Source organism: Falco rusticolus, chromosome 9 (genome assembly GCF_015220075.1).
Source record: "Falco rusticolus isolate bFalRus1 chromosome 9, bFalRus1.pri, whole genome shotgun sequence".
NCBI classification, from domain to species: domain Eukaryota; kingdom Metazoa; phylum Chordata; class Aves; order Falconiformes; family Falconidae; genus Falco; species Falco rusticolus.
This window is the reverse complement of record NC_051195.1, coordinates 44,531,585-44,557,721: the sequence shown is the minus strand read 5'-3', so window position 1 is coordinate 44,557,721 and position 26,137 is coordinate 44,531,585. Positions and strand designations below refer to the sequence as shown.

General features: G+C 48.2%; 1 protein-coding gene and 1 long non-coding RNA gene across 16 annotated transcripts in view; one reads left to right on the top strand and one right to left on the bottom strand.

The window, feature by feature from the left end:
- Positions 1 to 26,137, top strand: part of EHMT1 (euchromatic histone lysine methyltransferase 1) — a 121,576-nt gene that overhangs the window by 32,778 nt on the left and 62,661 nt on the right. For 4 of the 15 annotated variants that reach the window (XM_037399682.1, XM_037399680.1, XM_037399681.1 and 1 more), the window contains exon 1: positions 12,259 to 12,603. The exons of 3 other annotated variants lie outside the window; for them this stretch is intronic. In XM_037399682.1, coding sequence (XP_037255579.1) covers positions 12,508 to 12,603 — 96 coding nt within the window. In that variant the 5' untranslated portion in view covers positions 12,259 to 12,507. Of the gene's footprint in view, positions 1 to 10,144; positions 10,255 to 12,206; positions 12,604 to 16,253; positions 16,571 to 20,318; positions 20,437 to 21,377; positions 21,712 to 26,137 lie in introns of those variants that run through there. 8 more of the 15 variants (XM_037399669.1, XM_037399678.1, XM_037399676.1 and 5 more) reach the window with 7 other exon arrangements.
- Positions 19,123 to 20,174, bottom strand: LOC119153337. The gene is made up of 2 exons (XR_005106118.1): positions 20,002 to 20,174; positions 19,123 to 19,433 (listed from the first exon to the last, which is right to left on the bottom strand). It is a non-coding gene; the product is annotated as an uncharacterized LOC119153337 (long non-coding RNA).

Below are 26,137 nucleotides of genomic sequence, written 5' to 3'. Positions count from 1 at the left end.
TTTCTTTTCCTCTTTAGTATAAAGTGCATACTTTTCTGTGGGATGGTTAGGTGTTTGTTTTTTTTTTAAAAACCCCACCAAACGAAACCGTCTGAAGGTTCAGTGCAATTTCCTTTATTATTTTAATTTCAAGAATAACTATATGATGATAAATGGGGATTCTTAGTGATTCATGATGGCAGAAAGCAAGTGAAATATAAAGTATAATGGAATGGAGGTCATCGCTGTAAATGTCCTCTGCAAAAGTAAACAGGCTTGCGGGGAGGGGAGGCAGAGGTCTAGAGTCAGAAGAGAAATCAGCATCAACCCTTCTTTTGGCTAGTTTTTGTGGCTGTGAAATGCACCACGTGGAGGGTCCAAGCCCCAACAAGATCCTTGGCAGGAGGCTGATGGCTCAGTCATCACTTGTTTGTTCGATTGCTCATCCCGTTGTCCCTCTCTTGGCTTTGTCTGCTTCACTGTAGGGACCTCATAGCACAAATTAACTTCAAGCAGGTGCTTGATTTATTTAAGCAGGGTTTTTTAATGCTTAAAATGTGTCACTCGGTTAGACCAAAGTGTCTTGAAGCTTGCAGAGTCAAGGCTGTGGGATGCGGGAGAGGCTCGGAGGGATGCTTTCCCCCTGCTCTGTGTGTTAGCTGTGCAGGGCTGGTCAAGACCCCCTTCCCCGGGGTGACAGTGCCAGCAGCCTTGCCCAGACCACCTTCACCTACAGGGTCCACAGCACCTTTTCAGGGTAACCATGAGCTCTGGGGGGTTTGATTAAGCAGTAAAGGCTGGATTACCTGCAGTTGTGAGTGTTGTATGAGAAGGGATGTCTGGTGTTGCCTGAGCTAAGAACTGTGGGTGTACAGAGAGGCTTCAGCTCCACCGCTTGTTCGCTCACCAATTTGATTTGCAAAGGGATGTTTCTCTTCATTGTTGGACTGGGTTCATATTTTTGCTGCACTAATACTTGCTTAACAGTTCGCTTTACAAGTGGGATAGGAGCAGCTGTTTAAAACAAATTTTCAGGTGGGATCCAGTATGCATCCGACAGAGCAGCATCATTAGTTGGGCAGGACAAGGTAGGTCAAGCTTGTAGAAAAATCTTGAATAAATGACAGAGAAGCAAGAAAACTCTTCCTTGTATTTCCACGTATGTGGATGTGTGTGCATATGTATTCAGTTATATACATTATCACTTTTCATCGGTCAGGCATTAACGGGGAAGAGTATTTAGATTTATCCCTTGGTTACATTAGGATACGAGAGACTACTCCTGTGTAGCACTACCTTCCTGTCTGTTGAGTCAGTGGAGTGTGTGTCTGTCTTTGGAGTGGATTTGGTGGGTTTTGAGACTGGAGCAGGGATGTTGGCGGGGTTTTTTGCCTTTTGTTTCCATCTGGGTTCTCTCATTTTCAGAGTCTGCAGAATAAAGCAGTTAAGCCTTGTTGCAGCCTGCACCTCGAGGTGAGCAGCAGCAGGATCTTTGTTTTAAAACCTGCCCCAAGAGGATAGTAGGAAAGGATTAGAAAGGCAGAAGTGGGATGGAAAGAGTAAATTAGAAAGAGAGGAGAAAGAAAATACAGGAATTAAAAATAGAGGAAGAGAGTTCAAAACAGGAGAGAAAAAATGGAGTGGATGATGAAGATTTGAGATGTGAGGGGTTGGGTATCTGTGTGTGTGAACAACCGCAAACAGAAAAATCTCTCATCCCAAAGCAAGGTTAAAGGACAGGAGCCTCTCTGTGTAGGCGAGAAGGTGGGAAATGGGTGAGGATGGCCAACAAAATGAGGGATTGGGAAGCAAGTACCAATTGTTGTCTCTGCAGCAGGCTGCGGAGTATTTGCTTTAATTGTCCTTTATGCCAGTGACTAAAAAGTGACACAAAAAAAGGGTCCAGAGCCCTGGATATGGATGGGGTGATGAATGGGAAGGACTGACCCATCTGTTCTCCACAGGGAGCATCTCAGAGGGTTGGCAGTTCCCATCATTTAGGAGAGGCTGTGGGGAAGGCAGTGCTCTACCAGGCTGAGAAACCTTCTGATTTTGAAGGTCTCCCACAAAACCTGTGAATGGTTGAAGGGAGAGGACATCGAGCACAACTGTACCTGGCTAATGAATGAAGAAATTGTGTAAGTCACATTTCCCACATCTGCTTCATGGTTGTGTCACAGTCTTGCACTGTCCACAATGCCAAAAGCGCCGTGTTTGCATCAGGACTGGGGACTGTTTCAGCGCTGCAGCTCAGTGACGATAAAGGATTTTTTGACCTCTACATCTCAATTTAATTTAATTTGCAATTTTATCCTATGTACCTAGCAAAGGCAAGGTAATATAATTTTAACTTCCTGTAACCTGGCTTCAGGTAGCCCTTTTAACACAGACATGCATTGGCTCTTGCAGTGAAGATAGATCCTCCATTTAATTGTCAATTAAATGGCAAGAAAGAAATGAATTGTGTCGCTGTTCGACACTGGAAGTCTGAAAGGCGTGAGCTTGGTGGAGTTTCCTTCTTACCAAGAAGTCTGGCTTTCACTTCTAGAAGTGTGTTTTATGTACCTGTCAAAATACTTGGTGAATTTTTATGATGACTTAACAGGCTGAGCTGACCTTCATTCTGTAAGGAGCTTGTTGTAATGCAGCTGTGCAAATCAACACAGCTGGATCCATTGGGTTGTAGCTCTTTAAAACAAAATGATGGCAGCAACCTTCCTTCTTCCCAAGCAGATTGGCAGACTTCTGGAGGTGAAGTTAACTGATGGGTGGAAGGCAGCATTACAGGGATTAGAAATGAGGTATACAAACCTGATAAAAATAAATGGAGAAGAATCTCTCAGTTACTGGACTCTGTTACTTTATATATACATCTTGGTGTCCTTCCTTCATCACTCAGATCCGAAGAGAAGCTCCCATTTACGAGCATCCCTCCCTGCAGAGTTAATCTTGCTGTATAAACACGTGAGACTGGGACTTATTTAGACTGGTGTGTATGAACTACACTGCTGCAGGAAAATTCGTATGCACTTGTGTTACTTAGGAACTTTCTTTTTGTTTTGTTTGTTTGCTTGTGCATTGCAGTGGATGCAACCTCTTCTTGAGGTTTTATAGTTTAAGTCAAACTTTGATTTATGACATCCATTCAGTCTCCTTGGGAATGGGGCATATCTAGATTAGCAGAGGAATATGCAGGGGTTTATAGGAACTTCTGCAATGCTTTTTTTCCATATGGAGAGGAAGAAGAGTGTTAAATGCAGTTTGAAATGACAGGCGTTTTGGGTTGCTTTACAGCTGACCCTTTACTCTGTTCCTTCTAAAGCAGGGCTTAGGAAAAAATATATTGGTGCTCCTGGCGTCTCACAGCATATTGACTTGTAAATACCCTCCCTTGCAGGTTTTCACACCAACATCTGAAGCGTGTCAGGAAAGGGGAATATAAAAAATATTACTGTGATGATGGCAGTACCCAAGGGATGTTCCCATTATAACCATCTGGGCTGTTGTCATTATTGTCATTATCTGTGTGGGTCTTTCCCTCCCTCTTTCTTAAAGGGGGGGAAAAAAGCTGCTGAGCGATCTTCCTGCTAGGATAAGAATATTGTCTACCTGCAGTCAAGGCTTAGAAGTGTTTGTGTTTCTATTGAGTGTGGATACGTTACACCTGAGGTGGCAGGGAGAAGACAGGACAGCAGTCTCCAGGGCAGATGGCACATGGATGGTGCTCGGGGCTGGCTGGGCTGTCCCTCCCTCGCAGGCTGGGGACCTTGCTAGAAGTCTGCGCTCTTTGGGTTGGAATTGTATGGTGGGCAGCAGAATGGTCAGGGTACGTATATACCCATGCAATAGATTGCAAAGGATTTTCCTTCCTCTGAGGGTTTTTGCTTTGAACCCATATATCGCTAAGCCTCAACGAGGGCACGTTTCTTTGGAAGCAGTCCCACGCGTTTCAGCGGGGACTTGTTTTGGTGGCTTGGGTGTTGGGAGCAAGCCCCATACTGCGGCTCCCAGGTGCGGTGCCGGAGCACAGCCGCAGCCCCCGCCTCGACGTCAGTCTGTCGCGAGAACTGAATGCACGGAGCAGGCAATGAAAAAAAGCTGAGCGATGCTTGCCAGGTGATGCAGCAGCTCTTCGCTTGAGTCTCACCCGGCTCATCCCGCAGGCTGTGTGAGGTGTCAGGGACCTGCCACCGTAACGCTGTGCAACACCCTTCCTCCGTGACGGGGTCTGGCTGTAGGTTGTCAGCTGCTGACTAGCAGGGAGTCCTGGAAATCTTTGTTGAGGGCCATATCCTGCCCAGCTGGCTGGTTTTTCTTGGCTTGAGTGTGAAAACAAAGCTGAAATTCAGTTCCCCAAGTGAAGCAAGAGCCTTTAATCAAAGGTGCACGGGAACGAGCTGTCTTGGTGTGATGCTCTGGTTGTGGGTTTTGAAGTCAGTGACAGGGAAGATCCAGCTGCTAATAAGTTTCATGTGAAACTCCAGAGCTTTCAGCTACCGAGCAAATGTCTTACAAAACTGCTCGAGGAAAGGAAGCAAACTTCTGCAGTCCCTGACTTTGTTTAATTGAAGCCTGAGAGTGATCAAGCGGCTGCTGAAGGCTGGATTTGGCTTCCTGTTACAGAAGAAAAATACTCAGGATTTTCTCCCACCCCCCACCCCCCCACCCCCCCCCCATTGCCTGTGCACTTTTATTTTATTTTATTTTATTTTATTTTATTTTATTTTATTTTATTTTATTTTATTTTATTTTATTTTATTTTATTTTATTTTATTTTATTTTATTTTATTTTATGTAGTATTACCAAACCAGAACCAACCACTTCTGCTTGCCTTTTCTCTGGGGTAAGGCTGCATGAGAGTGGAAGAGACACTTCCAGAGGTCCATGATGCTTTTGAAGCACACTTGAATTCAGATCAGCACGGGGACGAGAGTCTGGGCTCTGTACAGAGCACTAGAAGGGTGAAGCCCTTTCCTGTTGCTTGTGTGATAAAAATAGTGCAAGTAGTCTTTTTTTCAGTGTGCAAAACTTCTCTTCAGTAGACTCCAGCCTTCCCTTGCTTGGCCTCCAAAACAGATTTTGGATGCTGTGGCCAAGAGCAAGCAAAGGAGGAGAGGGGCTGCTGTGCTCAACCGCAGACGTTCATCCGTCCCCTGTTCTCAATTCACCTCTCTGAGAGCTGGTTACATTATTGCAGCATTTTGTGTTGGTTTTGGGTTTTTTTCTCCTTGTGTTTTGCTGTGTTTTGAGTCCTTCCGTTTAAAATGTGAGGGGGTGGGGTGGGGGGAAGATGGGAGAATTTAAGGGAAGTAATTTTTTGAAATACTAGTTTAATTTTTTATGTGAAACCAGAGCTTAATTTTCAAGTGTACTGACCATTTGGATCTTCCTATAGTGTCTCTGTATCACTAGGAGATGCAGGGTCCCGGCAGGTCTCAAAGACTCTGCCTGAGCTGGCCACCCAAAATCGGCGTGTGACTCTTGATTTGTAATTTGTTGGGTTTTTTGTTGTTTGTTTTTTTTTTTTTTTTTGTGTGTGTGTGTGGTTTGTTTTTTTCCCCCCAGTGCTTTCATGTGAGAAAGCACCAGAATGAGAGAATGAGCTTACCAGTCTTCAGACCTGAGCTTTAGGTACCATCCTCATGCTTGTCCTCTGTATTACAGCAAGTCTTTAGCATTGTAGCTCTGGGAAGCTAAGCAAATAGGATAGTTTAATGATTTGGGCATTAAAATAAATCCCATGACTGTCATCCCAAATTTAATCTGTGTTCAGAAGTCACCAGATGTACATGGGGCTCACGGCATCCATCGGCTCTTTGTTCCTCTGATACCTGCAAGCAGCACGCTGAAGGGGCTGCCGGGATGGAGGGGGAAAAGAAAGGGAAGGGAAGCAGTAGTGAAATTTGTTAGTAAGTGGTGTAATCTCATTCTATTTCCACATTTGCTTTTGTTTCAATACAATATTTCCACCTAAGTGTTTGCCAGGTGTTTAATGCATCTGCATTAAAAAACTGTAACCAGGCTTATTGCCCCAGGGGCTTTGAGCTGCAGCCCAGTTATCTGAATTTATTGCTCCTGTTGGTTGATTCAGATGTGACTGAGTTCTTGCGTGAGCCTGGGCTGTGTCCTGGTGTCACAGATCCACCCAGCTTTCAAATCTGGCAATGGGCATAAAAAGCTCCTTAGTGATTGCAAGGTCACTGTTTTGGGTAAATATTTCCCCTCCCCTCCAAAAACATGTTAGTTATAGGGAATATTATAGAGAGGGAGGAAAAAATACTGATCTGTTACGTACATTGACGTGTTTTGCATTTTGTGGTTGTTTTTAAGTAATGGAGGATAAGATTGTTTTTTTCAGGGGAGCTTAAAGTGCTCAGACGTCACTGAGATTCAAAGCCAGGTCATCCCAGACGAGCTGTCCCAGCACGTTCTTTGCTGCTCCAACTTGGCCAGCCGAGGTGACTCAGTAAATCAGCAGTAAAGTGTGACTTCATGGCCAGGTCTCCTGTATCATGTTCCTCTGCTCCATATGTTTGTGAAGGACCGCTCCAGAAATTTTTGGCAGTTAGCTCTCCAAGCCTTGATTGTCCCATCTGCAGAATGGAGGCATCAGTGTTGCCGGCTATTCCCATCTCTTATTATAAATTGCTTCTAAAATGTCCAAAGTAGTAGTATTGTTGCAATGCATTTAAGCAAATCAGTATCTGTCGGGTTCTTTTTTACATGGTGATGTTTAGATGCGGTTTTGAGTACATGCTTTGGTTTTTGATCAGGAAGAACTGGATTGTTTTCCTTGCTCTTCCCCCAGGATTCATGGTGGCTGGAGCAGTCTTCAAAACCCCTTACTTGATTGCAGCAGGAATGGAAACCTGTGTTAGTCATCTTGAATGCTCTTCAGCCACATTGGAAGAGTCAGTGGGCTGAAGAGAGATTGTTTTTTCAAGCCTTAGGGTGAGACCCTTGGGCAGTTCTGCTGGACATCTGCAGAGTTTCGGGGTGTTTTGGTGCTCTTTGTTTACAGTTTGCCCTCCAGGTGACTGCAGCGGTCCCGCCGTGAGCATGTTCAAGAGGGCAGCAATTCTGCTCTGCCAGTGTTGTGGCATTTGCAGACTCTGAACCTCTTTGGAGTATCTGGTGCATTGGAGTCCAAGGCCTGATTTTCCGAAGTGTGAAGCATTCAGGGGTCACATCAGACAGGAACAAGAGACGTGTCAGGCTCTGCTCCCTTGGATACAAAGGGAATCTCCTCAAGCAGAGATTGCAACCCAGCCTCGGCCCAAGCATGTTGGGAAATGAACTCTGTGCTAAGTCAGCCTCCTGCACGGCATGTTTAAGGGACCATAATTTTATTTGCTGTTCTCCTGTGTGTCCATTTTATGCCGTATCTGAACAGATTCTTTGAAAGGTGCTGAGCTGCTGTAGTTCCTGACAAAGGCTCTGGAGGCTGGAGGAACTGCCTGCCTTTGCAAATGAGGCTGTGGAGACTCAGACGCTTTTTGCCCTCCCTCCTCTTTCTTGGCCGCACAGGGCGGTTGTGTGTCGTCGCCGTAGGATTTACTGGCTTCAGCGGGAGGACCTTTGATGTGAGCAGGCTCTAGGAGAAGAGTTACAGCTGCGTGCAAAGGCTGGCTTCCCACTTCAGCCCTAATGCATGCCCTCGGTGGGAAAAAGTTGGGCTTAAAACTGGCACAGCATGTCTAGAAGATGTTACCGCTTTCTTTTTTATTAAGCTTGTGTTGACTCTTCAGTCTGTGTTGAAAGCAGGTGTGTTTTCAGCTGTACTAGTGTATCTTTTGGAGCGATGTGGTAGGAGCAATACAGGGTTTCCCTCTTAAGTTGTTCCTCCACTGGAACCAGCGCTGCTAGCCTAGGTTAAGAAAATGACTCTGGTTTTGCTTTTTTTTTCTTCTTTTTTTTTCCTCTTACCTGTCCCTAAGGAAACAATATAAATGCCATGCCTCGAGTGTGTATCTATTGAGGGAAAAAGGGATTTTTAAATAGCGATGAACTGTGGTTTTCCCTTAGTGCAGCCAGCCAATTGTTCATTAGTGAAATATATTAATAATTCTCTTATGAACCTTGTTGGTAAGTGAATCTGCTTTAATTCCTTTGTATCAACAAGAGCTGCAGGTATGTATGTCTTCGTTACATAAAAAAAAAAAAAAGGAAGAAAGCAATGCTTGCAAATTGGTCTTTGTTTCCAAGGAAACAAATTTGACATGCTTGAGCTGTGCTAGATGCAAACACTGCTAGATTCAGCAGACATGTCTCGGGATTATATGGTCTGAATATTATTTTTAAACTACCTCCAATTTAAAAGGCAAGGAAGAGGACGAGAATAGAATTTGTCGGCAGGGTTTACCAATCTGTGCTTAATGAAAGCACTGTGCGGTGTCTTAGAGTTGCCTGATGTGTAGAGAGAATCACGTCCTGCGCTGAGCATGGAGGTCCCTGATGAATGTGCCTGGAGAAGGGGCAGGCGGGGGCCATCGGCCACCGGTGAAACCCTTCTGCAGAAACAGACTCTTTGACACGGGCTCTCTGTGCCAAATTATGATGATTTATCCTGGGTCACTTTACCAAAGCTTTTGTGCTCTAAAATTATGTTAGTAAAATGCAACTTGGCGTGAAAGGCTGCCTGGCGTGCAGCAGTCAAATGCGAATACTGTCCCAAATAATTCGCTAAAAAGCTGTTGCCTGATGTTGAGGATTGGGCTGAGTTTATCGGGGAAGAGACGGGAGAGCAATATTAGGGGTTGTTTGCGGAGCGTATCTGACACGAACGTGCTGCGGGCTGATGAATATCTCAACTTTTGGGTTATTGCATTGTACAGAAAGTCTTTTAGTGTTTTTGTGATTACTTCGGAAGTTTGGTTCAGGAAAAAGCTGGGGTTTGGCATTCATCTGTCACCCTGATTATTTTTCTGAAATGCTGTGTGGATAAAATCACTTTGATTTATTATTATTATTATTATTTTTTAGTCTTCCTTTGAAGAATGAAAACTCCAGCACTGAAGCAGACACTGTACATACATGGCAGAAATATTAGCCATCCATGCATGGGAAACAAGCACCGCTTGGCAGAGTGCACACACAATTAACGGATTTGAACATCCAGAGTTGTTTTTGGCTTGGGCCCAACATCAGGAATAGGGTATACATTAAAACTTTGTTGGGATTAAAGAACTGATTTTTTGCCCTGGCCTGCAAAGCTTTCCTTCTGCAACAACTCTCTTTGCTTTCTGGAGCAGCTCTGTGAGCTGGTAGGGATCTGTAGGGGATGTGCAAAGGATATACAGGGAAATACAAGTTTTTAAGGAGCAGTCAAGTTCCATGTGCAGATCGCTTGCAGTATGCAGGGCTGTCGTCCTCCGGCACTGAAAATACCTGGTGGACTTCAGCGTTGTGTGTCTTTGCATATATTGTTGTTTGGAAAACGGGAAAGGGTAAACACCCTCCCCCCCCCCCAATAATCCTCTATTAATTCTTTGAAATGGTCCTGCTGCATTGAGGAGACAAGGTGACGATGGAGTAATTTCGGGGCTGACTAGTGGAAAAACAAACCTCTTAAAATTGAGGTCGTTAGGAAAACACAGCATGAGGTGTGTTGTACTGTAGTCTCTCCCTGCCCCCCCCCGCCCTCCCATCCTGCTTTTTAACTTTCTTGCAAATGGAGTTAAAATAACCTTGGAGGTGATAGAGGGTAGACTGGAGTAGGTTTAGCTTTAAGATGGATGGGAAGCACTATTTGCATTGTGAGCTCAGAGACTCAGTTGAAGACCATTGGGGGGGGGGAAGGGGGGGAATAATATTAATGGCATTTCATGAAAATATTGTAATTTGTGGAAGGCCCAGAATGAAAAACCTGCTGGTTTGAGCATCACTAGGAAATGCTCCCTTTTGCACAAGGCTTGCCTGAGACAGGATTTTCCTTGCTTTTGTTCTAAAACAAGACGCTTGCTGCCTAAAAACGCCTGTGATCCCTGCAGCGAGAGCTTCACCTCCTTGATAGAGGATGGAAACAGGAAGGTTGGCCTGATTGGGATGAATCCTGCACCTTTTTTTTTCTTTTTTTTTTTTTCCCTCTTCCTAATGACACTTCCTTATGCTTACATTTCATTAAAGCTCTGAAATGGCTGAAGATCAGCCGGTACTGAGCATGCTCCGGGGTGGAGGCTGCACCCATAGAGTGAGATGGATTTGTGGCTGGAGGAGGGATAGGCCTGGAGTCAGGATCTGGAAGGACCCAGCAGCTTCCCACAGACGGGACGGAGGTAGGGCAAATCCCACCGATTCCTTCCCGTGCCCCCGGGCCGGGGGGAGCGGGGAGACTGGATGAAGTAAAAACTGTTGGAATTGATTCAAAAGCAGCATAGTTAACCACTGACACGAGATGGCTTCAAACCGCTTCCTGCGGATCAGCGGGGAGGGGTTTTAAAACCCTGACCTTTACCGACTGGCGAACCTATATAAAGAACGGACCTGTCTCATGTTAGGGTGGTGACATAAAGTGACAGCAGGCAGGGGCTGGCAGCGAGGGCTGTGGGGACTTGCTGGGTTGTGCCTTCATATTGGAATGGCATGTGATCGCGTCTCAGTCGTGGGCTGCGCGTCTCGGTCACTAATTATTATTAATGGGAAGCCTTGCAGGGCGCAGACCTGCTCTGCAGTTTAAATCCAGATCCGTCTGTGATTGTGGGAGGGTGAAAGAATGTAAAACTCAAACTCCCTTTTTTGGACTTACTTTGCATTCCAAGAATTACAAACAAACCTTGCCACATCAGGTCCTCCAAACTGGCAAGGAGAGGAGGGAATATAGATGTGTTTATTCCTTTGGCTGAGAGATTTTCCATGTTCCTTGCAGGGGTTTTAACATGTTGACGAGTGAGTTTTGGGGAAGGAAGGGGACTCTGAATTGTGCCAGGTTGGGCTCTTGGATTTCATCTGTAGTTGCCAGCTTTTTACAAGGAGCGTGTAAGCACCAGCAGGTGTGTGCTGCGTGAGCTGATTGACTCCAGTTGTTGTACAAGCAAGCTGCGTGGTAAGGTGCCAATAAAACATGTACGTTGGCCCTCGGTGTCTGTATTGGTGAGGTGTAGGGAAGATCTGACCATGTGGAGCAGGGGGTGAGATGTCAGCCGGGAGCCTCAGCCCTCACAGACCCTGTCTCCCATGGGGTGTGTGTCATTGGGTGCCCGCGCTTGTTTCAGCTCGGCTGTAAGTCAAGGTAAGGCAAGAGGTTTGCTCTGCTTTGGGCGCTGCGAATACGTTGGTATTACAAGTTTATTGTGTTTTATTAATGGGAATCACTGCAATCACGGTCTGTCTTTCGGGTGTGTGCAGTGAGGTAGGTCAGCTCTTTCTTCAGGGCAACTCTGGCTGCTTTTCAGGGGGTGATCGGCAAGGAGCAAAACATCAATTTTTATTTTATTGCTGTGGCTCAGGTGATGGTCTCACCCAGTTGGGTCAGTCTGCATGGTGAGTCACTTCATCACCTAAAGTAACTTGCCTGTTCATTGCCTGCTTCTGAATTTCTTGTGTGCCCAGTGCTTCCTTGACGTTTTCTGAACCAGTTTGATAATGTCAGCCCTGCACTAAGCTGGTGACCAGTTTGCTTACTGGTGTTGCTTTTATGGTCCCTGAAAAAAGGCCTGCTGGAGCCCCAGCTTGCTGGCTGGCCATGCAGAACTTCTCTTACTCTTTAACAGATGCTGGGTTATTGACGGTTGGATGAGTGCACAGAGAAAAGCATTTCTGTAAAATAAATGGCATTGTAATTGCATAATGAAAGGAAGAGGTTTTGATTTTCTTTGGTTCTGGTGGGGGCTGCGTTCACAGCTTTTCAGAATTTATCCCGGTGGCTTGTTCTCCTTGGGCGATTCTGGTGATGAGGTGATCTCAGCCCCAAGCTTTCATGTATGGTCTGTCTCCCTTGATGAGGAAATTTGACTTAAAACAGTTTCAGATGCTGGAAAACCACTGGTGTGATAATTTCCTATTGTGCTTGTGCGAAAGGTGTAAGGTAGCCTTAAAGACCCACTGCCACCTTATGGCAGTTGCTGAAAAGCAACCTCTTTAGAGCCAATTCTGTATACACATCATGCTTGCTTTATTTCTCCACTCTTCTTAACTAGTGATATTTGCATGAAGGCAGGAGCTTTGTTTTTAAAGAGTTCATCTGCTCCTTCTGTTCCTTGCAGAAATTTTATAATGTCAGCGGAATTGCTTGTAGAGCCATCAACTGCGATATTTCATAGGCGAGTTCATGATGTGGGGAGAGACACAAAAGCATCATGAAGCACTGCTTCTCCTCCAGCGAAGAACTTGGCTTATTTTCATGCGAATGCCCTAATCCTTAAAAAAAATAGGTGTGAGGTCAAAGAACAGGGACACGTTGAACACGTGAGGCTCATCGGCAGAATCTACACCCGAGCTCCAGCGTTTGTTTCAGCGAAGTGTTGCAGCAGAAGCCAGATCGAATGTGAGCAGCCATTTTTACAGCCGCCTCTGCTGGCACAAGACTGCTAATGAGCCGGATGGCTTTGCACGGACATGGGTCTGATTCCCACCCCATCTACTGTCCCCCAAATAAACCAACAAAACATTTGCCTGTGGAGCGAACGGTGAGTGCGGTTAAAGGGATGAGCTTGCTCGCTGTTGCTGAGACAGGATTGCTGTATTTAGGATCCTTCTCGAGCAAGGCTGTGTTTGTATGGTAGGAACTCTTGATATGCGATAGCTGAATGAAGGGGAGAAATGGTGTTTTTAGATTTCCAAAATAGAGCTGTGGTTACTATAAGTTAAAGCTGAAGGAGTTTATAATTGGGAACTGTTAGGAATACAGTATGTTCTAAATTACAGCTGTCTGGCCAATATGCTTCTAAATAAAGTTCTAGGATTGCCCTGTAAATGAAATACTCAACGCATATTCTTATCAAAACATAGCAACATCTCCCTGAGAGCTTACGTCTCAACATCTGTCGCAGCAGACTCTTTTTTTTTCTTTCTCTTTTTCATTTTTATTCTTCTTCTTGACGTGTGTGATGTACTCAATGTCGTGTCTCCGGGAACATTTCATGTTTCCTATTAAGTAAAAGCAGTTTTCAACTTTGCTGGGGAAAGAGGGGGAGGAAGGGAGATGGCTTGGAAGCTTTGAGGGGGGAAAAAAGCAAGTTTTGAAAGGTGGAGAAAGCTGCGATTCCAGAAGCGTGCATGAATGACTGCTTGCTCCTTGGAGGTGGTTACCTGAGCCTGGAGCCAGACATCCGCGCTCCCCTGGAGGATGCTGAGGACACTCAGTGTGTCCTGGGACGTTCTGGTTAAGAAGTGTCACATGTAATGGCTGAGGAGGGAAGGGAGGCACTTTAACAGCTTCCTGCAGAGCTGGGGAGTGGTTCGTAGCAGTGCAGGAGCAAATCAGGATTCCAGCAGGAATGCTCATCTTATATCGAAAGTCCCTTCAGCTTGTCGCGCTTTTGGGATTGCTTCCGGGGAGGCTGAAAGGGAGCTTCGGATTTGAGCAGCTGGAGGGTCTGGAAGAAGAGGAGCCTGATTGAAATAAGGAGAACCTCTTGTGTTTTGCAGACCTGAATATTGTTCTTTCTATGGAAAGAATAATCTCCCCTTGCTTCCCACTTGTGCTTCCTCTGCAAGGGAGCTGTGAAAATGCCATACGTAATGGTGTAATTAAGCAAAAGCCCCGAGGAACCCGGTGTCCTTTGTGAAGAGAGGTTGTTGTGCTGCTGCCTTCCTCCTGAAAATGTGAGACTTCTGAAAGGGATATTCTAGCCTTGAATCAGAGAATGGAGGCCACAGAGTGCAGGAGGAAAAACACCTTGCGGTTCTATGGGCCCTGATCAAAGGTGCTTTGAAAGGGGGGTGCTGTGCTGTCTCGTGCTGGCTTGGGGGGGAAACTGCTGGTGCGTACTCGGGTTAAATAAAGGAGAGAGTCTCACGGGGCACAGGCTTGTTCTTGTCCTACACCATTAGAAAACCTGCTTCTTTGGCCAGCCTGGGACTGGATCTCTAACCAGCTGGTTAGGAAAGAGCCTACTGCGGCACCTGACCTCTACAGAATGGGGGAGATGGGGGTCCTGGGGGTGCTGGGGCAGGAGATGCTGCTCTGACAGCCCCTGCTCAGGCACAGGGGAAGCTTCTTTCTCCTTTCGGGTGGCATACATTTGAAGTCTTATTTATCAGTGCACAAGCAACCCCCATAAACGCGGGTCTGTGGAGTGCTGCTGGTATGATGGCGATCGATCGCTTTGCTCAAGTTGGTTGTTGAAGCACCTGTGATACCCCGATCAGCTTTGCTTTTTCTTTCTTTTAAACAGTGTTTAGTGCTTTCAGGGATGGCTGTGAGATGGGAAAAGCATCTCTGGTAGCTTCTGCTCTCTGTATATATTTAACCTTGGCAGTAAAAACATGTCTAGTGTTGAGATGGAGCGGGGAGTGCTGCCCTTCTGCATGCACAGGAAGGCTGAAGCGTGGTGCTCCATCGCTATTTTATCTGTGAAAGGGGATGTTGACTGTGGTAGTTCATTGATACTGCCTTTGTTAATAACTTTGTTTCTATTTCTGGATATTTAATGAAAGCTTGGTAATTTCATGCTGCAAGGAAGGGCAACGTGTCAACTGTTTTAAAGCCATCTTTGGTTTGAACTACAGTACTCTTTTGATGCAGTGGATAATACAACTTCTGCCTGTGTAGTCAGTTTTTGTTGCTTTTGTTTGGGGATTTTTGAGTTTGTCTTAAATGGGTTACCTCTACACCTCTCAGTGACTGATAGAAAGGCCAGGACAATCTCATTTTGTGTGTATTAAAACTTAAGATTTACATCAAACAAAAACCCAGTGGGTGAAAGAGCGAGCCTCCCTTTATACTGTCACCTCAAATATTTCTTCCCTACGAATTTCAGTCATCTCAGTTTAGCCTTGTGCGTGTTAACTGTTGAGCAGCGAAACTTCTGCAGAGTGTGGAGAGGAAAACAACGTCCTCGTAGCCGAGGCAGATCTGTAGCAGGCTCTTCTGCTTCTTTAACTATTGCTGTTTTACAGATGTGCCCTGGACATGGTGGTGAGTTAGGTGCTTGGGCTGGAGAAAATGTGGCTGGTTGGTGTTTCCAGCCTGCAGTGCTGCAGTGGCAGGACACGCTCCTGCGATGCTGGATACAGAGGAGGGGATGGGCAGAGCAGAGCAGGCGACGGCTTCGTGCTCGAGCTGAAGGCCTGACTGCTTGCCTGCTTCTGGTGCAAAGTGTACGGCAAACTGAAGCCTTGGGCTCCTCAAAACCTCACTATGGATTGCAACGGCTTTTTTATCTCCCTACAGTGCCGGCTGCTCCCTGCCCCCCCAGCCCACAGTAACACATTGCACTCAGCTCATCTTCATTTTAATGTCTGCTCCTAAAGAGAACCATCTTCTCTTCTCTTGCATTATTTTTTTATTATTATTATTTTTGAAAGTGTTTTTCCTTTGGCCAGGAGCAAGCGGGTGGTGCCACAGTCCAGCGCTGTTTCCTCTTCCTCCTGGCCTCCTCTCCGGGGTTGCTGGCCGCCCTCCCCCTGCGCGGTGGGAGGTTCTCCAGCTCCATACGGGCTCCAGCAGCCTCCTGCTCCTGCCTCCCATAAATGCCAGCCTTGCGCTTGAACCCCTTCCAGCCCATCTCTGCTTACAGATGTTCCTGTGACTTGCTCTGGCAGTTTTACTGGGAGCTTGAGCAGATGCGGAGGTTGCCAAGAGTTTATACTTAATTGTTAAGTGGAACAGAGGCAAACTACTTTTATTTTGAAGCTAAAATTTCATCTTTTATCTTGCTGGCTGGGCCAAGCTGTATCATATGGTTTGACATGGGCTGAGCTCAGAGCTCCTGCACCCACTAGTGCACTACCACTTCACTAGGGTTTTCCCCCCTCATCCCACCCCCCCACCCCCCTCTTTTTAACGACTGCGTTCGTGATACCCTTTTAAGGTTGGTTGTACCAGGTCAGGTTGTCTTATTAATCCCCAAAGTGAAAAACAGCTCTCCTTCAGCTCAGCAGATCGGATCTCGAATGCATTTGCAGTTGGACACTGCACGCTGCATCAGTTTAACCCGTGTGCCTTCATCCCCGCGCTCAGGGGTCGGGCGCTTTATTAAGCAGAACCAAATTGTCACGGGAGCATCCCCCGGCCGCGCAGCATCCCTGCCTGTCCCTCCCGCCTCTCCTTTTCCTGCGGGCAAGGGCTACTCTTGAAGGCCACCGAGAGAGAACACCTCGCTCTATGGTTTAAAAGGCTTTTTATTTTTTTCAGGCGAGCGATCAGTTTTGAGGCCTGGCACCCTGTCAGAAAGTTGACAGATGATCTGCATTACCGGTGCGTCCCCGGGATGCCCGGGATAATCGCGCTCCAATGGACGCCCTGGAGCCGGCAGGTTCTCTGTGAAATGGCTGCAGCTTGGAGGGAGCAGTGAAATGGTCTCCTCTGGGCATGCTCACTCTGTAGAGGGAGCTTTTATCACATGAGCAGAAACTGAATCACGGCTCATGAGGATCTGGAATATGCAACTCTTTGAGTCTTCACCAGAAGAAGACAACAGATGTCCGCAGGTACCGCAGGGTCCACCTCCCGTGCCTCGCACAGAGCGGCTCCCCGCCGGCCCTGGCCGCAGGCAGGCTGGGGAAGGAGAAGCCTTGGAGAGGAGGAAGACAGTTTGGGGAATCATGGCTGGGGGTTATTTAGTTATGTGCTTCTGGAGGGATGAGTTCTGCTGCCCGCTGCGCGGGCGGGCGTGCATGTGGGGGAGCGGGCTGCGGCGGCTGGCCTGGCCCCAGCGGTGCTGTGCGGCTCGCTGCCGGGTGCTGGGCCATGGGCTTGCAGGTTCCTTGGCATCCCACGGCGCCTGGCTCCGGGAAAGCTCAGCCTTTGTTTCCTCACGTCTGGGTGGGCTTTTATTTCTCTTCTGAGGTGGGGAGGCTTGTTTGGGGCTGGGTTTTTTTGGTTTGTTTGTTTTGTTTCGATTTTTGGTGCTTTTTAAAAAAAATATTTTTTAAAGTGTGAAGTTTCTGGAAAATTCTCCCAGCTTGCAGCTCTTGTAAGCAAGAAGCGCAAACCTTGGGGTGTCCGAGCTGCTTGAAGGCTGAACTTCCAAAGGGGAGGAGAGGGCCTGAGGCCACATGGCACCTCCTTGCTCAGCTCCTTTGAGAGCTTCTGCTTGCAGCAGGCGAGCCGGCAGCTCATGTCTGCGGGTGGAGGCAAAAGCGAACATTATTTTGCCAGGAAGAAGAAATAATCCTTTTTATTTTGGGGTGGCTTCCTCCCCCCGCCCCTCTCTCTCTCTCTTTTTTTTTTTTTATATATAGTAGCTTGCAATCCAAGGGAACAGCTGATTAAAATGAAACATCCGTGGTTGATTTCATGGCAGGAGGCCCATGTCTGCAGTTTATTTTAAAGGTTGCCTGAAATTCAGATCACTGGTCCTGCCATGCTCTTGGGTTTTGGTGTTGGTTGTTGGGGTATTTTTTGCTGTCATTTGTGTTGCGCGCAGACAGCTCTGTTGGCTGCCATGGACCTCGGTGGGACTTGGGGTGGACACCAAAGGTCCCAGAGCCATGGGGGGTCCAGGCAGCCCTGGCAGCGGGCAAAGCGCTGCCCTGAGCTTGCTGTGTTCTAGAGAGGCCCCTGAAGCTGCCATGCAGACATGATACAGAATTTTCAATCCAGGAGCGAGATGTGAAGATGGCATTTAAAAGATTAGGGAGCTTACAGGATGATCTGTGGTACCTAATCTAAATATCTACCGTGTCTCCACTGGACTATAAGTACGCTCACTGCTCGTCATCTAGAGGATGTCTGCTGAAGGAAAAGGCATCAGAAGAAGCCAGGAGAGAAACAAGATTTCATTTTAACAGCGAAGAGGCCTTGATGTGCTGCCTGATCAGCTCCCATCCAAGGCAAAAAAATGTGCTTTGGGTTTGGTGAAGGAGACAAGCAACCAAAACCACACTGAGGTGTGCAACGTGCGCTCTGGTGTGGTGGTGACCACAGTGACACTGGTGTGACAGCCGGCCGAAAACAGCTAATGCTCCATCCCTGCCGGCTGATGCCCTTTGAAAAGCATCTGTGGAGAGACGCTGAAAAGCCTGACCTACTTTGGAGGGAAGAGAGAAGCCCGAGGTCTGGACTGGACTTCACGCTGCTGCTGAGCAAGGGTTAAGAGCCCCAAAGTGGGGCCTTGGGTTTCTTCCCCCTCACATATTTAACTGACTTTTTAAGTGCCAGCACGAGCTCTTCCCCTCTTCCCAAGAACATGTTTGGACAGAGCACACATGGGGCATATTTTCTGCTGATCAGCTCCTGTTAGATGAACCCTGGGCCTGGGGGCAGGATCAGGCCCAGGACTGGGGTTCGGGCAGCAGGTGTTGTCCTGGGGCCGCTGGAGCCTCCTAAGGGAAGAGGACCACATGCCTCTTGTGCAGTGGCAGGGAGCTATTTTATTCCGGTAAACAAGGAGTTTTAAGGAGCTTCACCCTTCTGGCTAGCTGGTTTGGGCGAGGGCTGGCTTGATTCCTGCTGCTCCTCTTCGTTGTCCTTTTGTGGCTTTTCCCTGAAGTTTTTCCTGCTCCCCTTCCCACTCCTGGAGCCGAGAGCAGTCGAGGAATCACCGCGGCAGGAGAGTTACCTTACTTTTGTAACTCGGGGCTCTGACAGTGCGTGCTTCCCGCCCGTGAGGCTGGGAAGACCATATGTTCCTGCAGTGACATGTAATGTCAGTGATTTGGAAACGAACCTTGAATTTATAATCCTTAACTGCCATTTTCAGCCAGTTATTTTTTGACTCCTGTGAATTTCGACTTTTAATAGCAAACCCTCCTTGCAGAGGAGACCCTTCTGTCCCCTCGTGTTTCCCTTGTTCCCATGGGATCCGTCCCTCCCAAGGGTGAGGTCCTTGGTCTCTTGGGTGGAGGGGGAATGTCTGGCTTTGCTGTATGGTGGTGCTGGTCCTGGAGGGGGGCAGAGGAGGAGGACGGGCAGCAGGCAGCACTGCCTGCCAGGATTTACAGTAGTCAGGAAAGCAGCAGGAGCGAAGCCCACAAACTGTATGAGCTAATTGGAAAGCATCCTTTAAAAAAAATAGAGGGGGAAAAAAGGTAGAGCAAGCTTTCTCAAAAAATATGTTGGGATCCAACATAGCAGGTTGCTTCCCCCAATCAGGTAATTTATTTATCTTTTTTCCTTCGGTCCCCATCAGGAGGGGGAAGGCTGGTGGACCTGGTGGAGAAGGGTTGAGGCAGTGGGGGTTAAGAAGATGTGACGTGCAAATGTCTTGCCTGCAACGCAGCCATACTGTGTCGGAGCAGCACAGTGCCTCTCGCAAAGGAAGCTTTTCACAACTTGTCCTTGTTCCAAGGGTGAGGAAACTTCCAGCTCTTCTGGCATTTTCTCTCCGTCATAAGTCAGAGCTGCTTTCACCTGTAAAGTACGATCAGCTTGGATGGGGAGAGGACTGGAAAGGAGAGGGGCTGGGGAGCAACCTTGCAAGGCTTTTCATGGAGCTTTTGGTGTTAAATGAGGAACTTTTCCCCTCCTCCTCCTCCTCTCATTTTCCTGTGTGCCTGCAAAAATACTCTGGTTTGCATTTAAAGGAGAAAACTGTATGTGCTGGGACTAAGCCAACTTGTTTATTCAAGGGAAATACCATATTTCCAACCCTTTCTCTCACCGAGGAAGGATTGACAGAGGATGGCAGACTGGGCTGGGTATTATATTTTTAGGCGACATCGAAGCACGGTTGTGATTCGAAGAAGCTAAAAATCATGGCTGGCATTTTGCATCGAGCTCTGCGAGACCTCTCCTCCACCAGCTCCCCCCCAGCCCCCAAAGAGCTTAACTTCTCCCCCCAAAAGCAGGTGGATTTTGACCTAAATCAAGGAGGGAAAAGGAAAAAATAGACAGACAAACAAACAAAGAAAAGGAACACACACAAAAAAAAACAAACAACCCAAACAACACAAAACCAACAACCAACCAACAGACCCACCACCACAAACCCACAGCCTGCTGCTTTTGCAATTTCCCTTCTCCAAAGCGGATTTTTATGGCGAGGGGCTGGGGGGCCGCGAGCGGTCGGGAGGCGAACGCCTGCTCCTCTCCTCCTGTCAAAAAATGGCAGGTCAGTGTGTGTCTGTAAACAATGCCGTTATGAAATGGCAGCGCCAGGCCGAGCTGAGCATGCTCGGGAGCAGCCTGCAGGGGGAGGTGAGCCCAGAACGATGAGCTAATTCAGTGCAATTCTTGGGATTGAAGGAAAAGACCAGGCTCCACTCTTAATGACAGAGCAGAAAAAAAAGGCCCCACGCCGGGGACGAAGCCCGTAGGCCATGGAGGAGAGGGTGTGAGGATCTCCCACCTCCAGGACTTCGGGTGCTGGGCAGCGCTGTGTCGCTTTCTCACCCTCCAGGAGAGTAAAGCCTTGGTGAGGTTTTGCTGTAGTTATTAGAGGGACAGGCCCGAGGGTGCAAGTTTTATTATGTGTTTTTTTTCATTCTTCTTCTTTTTATTATTATCATTATTTTTCTCCCCCCTTTTCCTCGTCCGCTTTTCTGGCTCGCAGGCATCGCTGTCTTGCTGGTGGCCTCCGGATGGCTGGAGGTGGCCCAGGTGGAGGTGGCGTGGGCACCGAGCGAGGTCCTCCAGGTCCCCCGGGAAGCCCGTGCGGGGCCTTCCCTGCGCTGCCGCCCCAAGGAGACCCTCCGCCGGGCGCCGCCGGGGCGGGCAGGGGGCGAGGGAGCTGCTCCGCTGGCTGCCGTCGTTTGGGGGCGGGAGGAAGAGGAGCACGGAGGCTGAAGAGGTGCCTGAGCCCCGTCGATGGGGGCAAGCTGTCTTCCAGCTCCTCCGCCCCGGGCTGCTGCAACCTGCTGGCTCCAGGCTCCTCTTGGTGCTATGGTTTTATCCTGGCTGAGCCTTCCTGGGGACCGGGTGTTTCTGAAATGGCTGGTGTGCTTTTGCTAGAGATAGTGATGGATCTTGGTCTCCATTTTAGGGTTTTCTTCCCCGTCCCCCTTCCCCTCACGGGTGCTAGGAGAAGGCAGGCAGCAGCTGTACTCCTTGCTAACCTCAGGCTGTGGAAGGAGGAGATGCCTTTGTCTGCTCTGGATTTACACTTGCCTGCACGTACCAGTTGCACTGGCTTTAACTCTACTGGGACACAGCTAGATGGGTACAAGGCTTCCCAGTGTGGAGGCAGTGAGGGAGCGGGAGTGGGATCTCCCCTTCCAGGAGGGCATGGGCTGCGCAAACCCCCCTTGCCTGAAGCCTGCACGCCATTGTGGACCGCGTTGCCTTCCGAGAAGTCACTTTAAGTCCTGTTGTGTTCCATGCACGTGTCTCCTTTTCCCCAGCTGTTGCATGCAGGGACCTTGCGCCTCGTTTCTATGCTTCCCCCTGTTTCGGGAGTTGATTTGTACGGCTGGAATAGGAGAAAGGACATGGGGGTCGAGGAGGAAATGTTTCTTTTCTTTTAGGGAGAGCCTGGATGAAAGGAATTCGGGAGACAAAAGAATTGCAGAGTTTGATTTGGGGACAAACTTCAAGCTGAGGGCAGTGCTTGTTGTGAGCTGCAGATAAAATTCCATGTTCACATGATTGCACGAGGCTTACAAGGAAGTGGCCTTAGCCTAAAAAAAAAACAAAAAAACCCACCACCAAACCAAAAAGGAGCTTTGAGACTGGTGACTGCTTTGTAGGCCAGGTATGCTGCTGGTTACGTTTCCTTCCTTCTCCAGATCAAATGCTTCTACTGCTTCTAATGACAGGCCCGTGGTCAGCGTCCCCATGAGCAGTGATCCCAGACCTTGCCCGTGTGCAGCAGGACTTGAGCAGCGCCGAGATCTGAAATGAGCAGCCTTCGCACGCCTACAAAAGAAACACTCTCTTTCTACAAGTGTTTTCTTAATCATTACTTTCAGCATAGTTAACTGCAAAATGTTTGTCTTCTTTTTAAGGCAAAGGTTATTATGAGCAAGTTGGTTTGGGTTGTGTTTCTGGTTTTGGTTGTGTTTTTTTTCTTTAGCAGAAGAAGGGAGGGAAAAAAGAGTGAATGAGAAGCTGCTGCTGCTGCCGTTGCATCATTTATTGAGAGCTTTGCCTCCCTGCCTTGCTGCAGTGTATTGCAAACCTGGCCGCTGCCTTGCACGGGAGGTGGAATCCTGCCCTGCGGAAGGGCTGGCGGGGGCTCTGCCTGTGCCCCGGCCCCACTGGGCACCTGCACTGGGGTACATGCCCCAGCTGCTCGTGGGGAGCGATGTCCGGTGGTGTCACCTCCGAGGGGTTGGTGTCCACCTCTGGGCTGGAGGCTTCGCAGGCCGGGCAGGATCAGTCCTGTCCGTCCCGCCAGCTCTGCAGGCAGATGTGTTGGTGCAGCTGCTGCCCCGAATGGGAGCGAGCAGTTTCAGAGGGGTCCTCCTGCGCCCAGCCCTCTTTCAGATCGACGGGCTTTAGCTTAGCTGCATGGCTCCAGTCAGAACAACGCTGCTGCAAAGCCTCAGGTTCCTAGACGGTTGATTTTTAAGACAAAAAAGAAAAAAAAAAAAAAAAAGACCCTGGTGAAGGTAGACATCTTAGCACATCAACCTCCGCTCCTTCCTGGTCTGCCTGGAGAGAGCTCTGGTTCATGATGTAACTCACTGGTCTCTTGGGCTTGGTAAGCTGCAATACGTTGGAGTTCTGCTGTGCATGTATTGTCTTTGACTATAAAACCTGTTTGGACCTTTGCGAAGGGCACCCGGATGGCTGATGAAAATGCCAAGGAGGAGGCTGAGAAAGCTCTTTCTGTGTTTCCCAGCTTTGTTCTTTTTCTCTTCTTCTTCTTTTTTTTTTTTTTTTTTTTTTGGTGGGCTTTTTTTTGTTTGTTTGTTTGGGGGGTTTTGTGGTTTTTTTTTTTGTTTGTTTTAAAGGCACCACTGTAGTTTCTAGTCGTTGTCTGGAAATGCTGCAGAGCTTTCCTTGGCTGGTCTGACCTGTCCTCCATCCCCTCCAAAGACCTCTTGGAGGAGAGGAAGCCTGTTTTCATGTAAACAGAGGTTGGAGAGGAAAAACTAAACCAGCACTCGCTCCTCTGCTTGGATCCTCATGGCTTTTAAAGCCCTCTCAAAGACCTGCTCAGTCTTTCTTAAGATGGAATAATTTTTTTTCTTCCCCTTGAAAGCTAAAAATAAAAGTGTTGGGGCGGGGGGGATGCTTCGTTGGTGCTGGGTGCGCTTTATGGAGGCTCCCCAGCACGGAGGGTGAATAATCAGGCTGGGGTCGGCGAGGGAATGGAGGCGGACGGCTGCGGGAAAGGGGGGAAGGAGGGGAAAAAAAATAATGGAGAGAGTGAGACTTTTATTGTGAAGCAGCTTGTGCTTGGCAGTTGGCTTTTGTTGGGACTGCTGCAAGAGCAGGCATTTCTCGGCGGGGAGGGTGGGTATAGGGTTTCCCTGCCAATCGGGAGCCGACGGATTGGGGCATGGGGAGTGTGAGCAGTAGGGAAGTTTGCTTTGAATGTGAGGGAGGGGAGGGGAAAAAAACCCCAACCAACACACACACAAAAAATGGAGGTATTGACACTTGCGGTGAAGTTGCTCTAAGTTGGCTGGGTGGAGCCGTGGACTGGTGGGAATGAACGGGCAGCGTTGCTTGGCTGGTGCTGGGTGCCCCCGGTGCTGGGTGCCCCCGGTGCTGGGTGCTGCATCTGCCGGCTGGTGATGGAGCAAGGAGGGGAGAGTGCTGGCCTGGGGGTGAGAGGCTTCGAGTGCTTTGCAGAGGTTTCCTGTAGCTTCCTTTTCATCAAAATGCTTCCAAATTCACAGTTGGCTTCTTTTTTTTTAATTATTATTTTATTTTCTACCTTGATGCAGAGTTTTTGTTTGTTTCAGAGCAAGGCATGGAAGTTGCAAAGCCGCTGCTGCTGCTAGCCAGGGATGTGTGTCTGAGATAGGAACTGGGAGACCCCGTCAGGTGCCACCTCACTCAGCCTTGCCCTGGCACACAGCTTTTTAACTCCCACAGGAAAAACACCATGGTTTCTCTCTTGGTGTTGGAATTTCTGCTTTGAGAGCTATCACTGCTGGGCAAGAGCCAGGGCAGCCCCAAGCTCCTGGTAATTGCAGCGAGGAGGGAGGGTGCTCATTAGCTGCCAAGGTCTAATTGACTCCAGGGTCCCTGCAGTGGCTTTTCTTCAGGCATCATGGGCTGAGCAAGCAGCAGTGCCTCTGTGGAAGGGAGAGCATGGATGCTTTGTGGAGTTGGGGGTACTGCTTGTAAAATAAAGAAAAACTTAGAATGGAATGGCTAAGAATGACCTGCTGGAAATCCTGGGGCTTCTAGCAGCAGTCAGCTTCATAGCAGGAATATCAAGACCTTTCCTTGTTGCAGCAAAGGTTGGGAAAACAGGCTGGTCCCTCTTAGACTGAGGCTCTTTATGTGCTGCCGGTGTCTGTGGCGAGGACCTGGGTGCCCCTTCCCGTGGGTGGGAGCCGTGGGGCTGTGCTTGAACCCCGGCTCTCTGCAGCTCTCATTGCCTTAGTCTTGCAGCAGGGTAAGTCCATGAGAAAAATGAAGTTATTCCCAGTTTACAAGAAGTCCGGCTAGAGGAGAGGTAGGGTTTACAAGCAAATGCTTGCAGCAAGGTTATGTAGTATTGGATTAGCAAATATATATATATATATATATATATATATAAAAAGCTGGTCTATGTTTAAACTGTGGGCTGTGTTGTTATGGTTGTTCCTCAGTGGAAGCTGTGGGCCAGTGTCTGGTGGAGGTATGTTCTGTTCCAGGCTATCTGATCAGTTGGCAGAGCAGAGGTTTCAGATGCTTACAGCTTGCATTTTTGGTCTGTGCCTGAAAATCTGAAGGTGGTGTGCTTGGGGCACAAGTTCCTTCTTGCTGAGAGCATCTAGACGTGGCCGTGTTTGCTGTTTGCTTGCGCTGGGGGGCAGGCAGCCACCCACAACCACCTTCCTTCTCACTGGAGGAGCGATCCTTGAAGGTGCCCTTGGCTCCACACGGGTGGGCTCGGCAGGCGGTGCAGGCTTTCCCAACCAACCTGCACCCAGCTGGTGTCCCTGAGTCTTCGCCTTCCCACCAGCTGTGTGTTGCCTTGCATGTAGTGTTGTTCAGGTGCAGGGCAGGGTGGTCGTGCAGGCACCCAGGGGCCAGGGACCTGGTGCTGGATGAGCCCTGGCTGGCTTCACGGGGTGGGAGGGCTGCTGAAATCAGGGGGAGCAGACCCCGCTGCAGGACGTGGCATTGCAGCTGAGTTCATGTGGAAACGAAAATGACAAAGGTGGCTGGTAATAGCGATCAATCGCAACACCAGAGCTCATGTCCCCTGCTAGCTTTGGACAGAAAGTTGTGTGGGGAAGGGCGAGCCACTGCTGGGGATGGTTTTGGAGCTGGTACCCGCCTGTGTGCATCCCATCTCTTTTGCTTGTTTTACGGGAGATGGGCAGGTTGCTTTTTTTATTATTTTTTTCCTTTATCACTCAGTGTGCTTTAAATCTTGTGATTTGCATGGCTGCAGGCACCATCTGCTCTCTGTGGTGGCCTACAACAGTTGGCTTGACCTGGGCTTATTCTTCTCCTGCGAGGCCGGCAGTGTGCGGTGAACCCTTCACCCAGCCTGGCCCCGGCCCCGGCAGTGGGCAGCTCTGCAAGGCAGTTGCCTTCTTTACCTTTCAGAACAGCTTGTCTCCTTAAACTGTGTCAAATAAACCCTTCTTTTGTGCGTTTGGGGTTTTTTTAAATACCTTTCTCCTTTTGTTTTGTTCTGGTAGCTTCTTTTTTTTGTCTTCCCACCTCAAAAGGCAAAGGGAAGGTATTAAGGCTGCAAACCTGATCTGGCAATGTGACTGCAGGTGTGTGAAAGGCTGAGGAGACGAGCAGGTGTTCCTTTTTTACAAAGAGGAGAAAAAAGAACAATTACTTTCTATAAAATTAAAAATAGAGCTCGCTAACTATAATAAACATGGATGTTAGGAGTGATGAGTTAGCTCACTGATGGTTTGCAGTTTGTATGTTACATTTGAATGAACTACAAAAAAACTCCAGACAAACTACCAAAAGCATACTCGGGCTGTAAATGTTGATAGATGATGTGTCTGATAGATCTGCCTTCCCCTACCCAAAATCTAAAA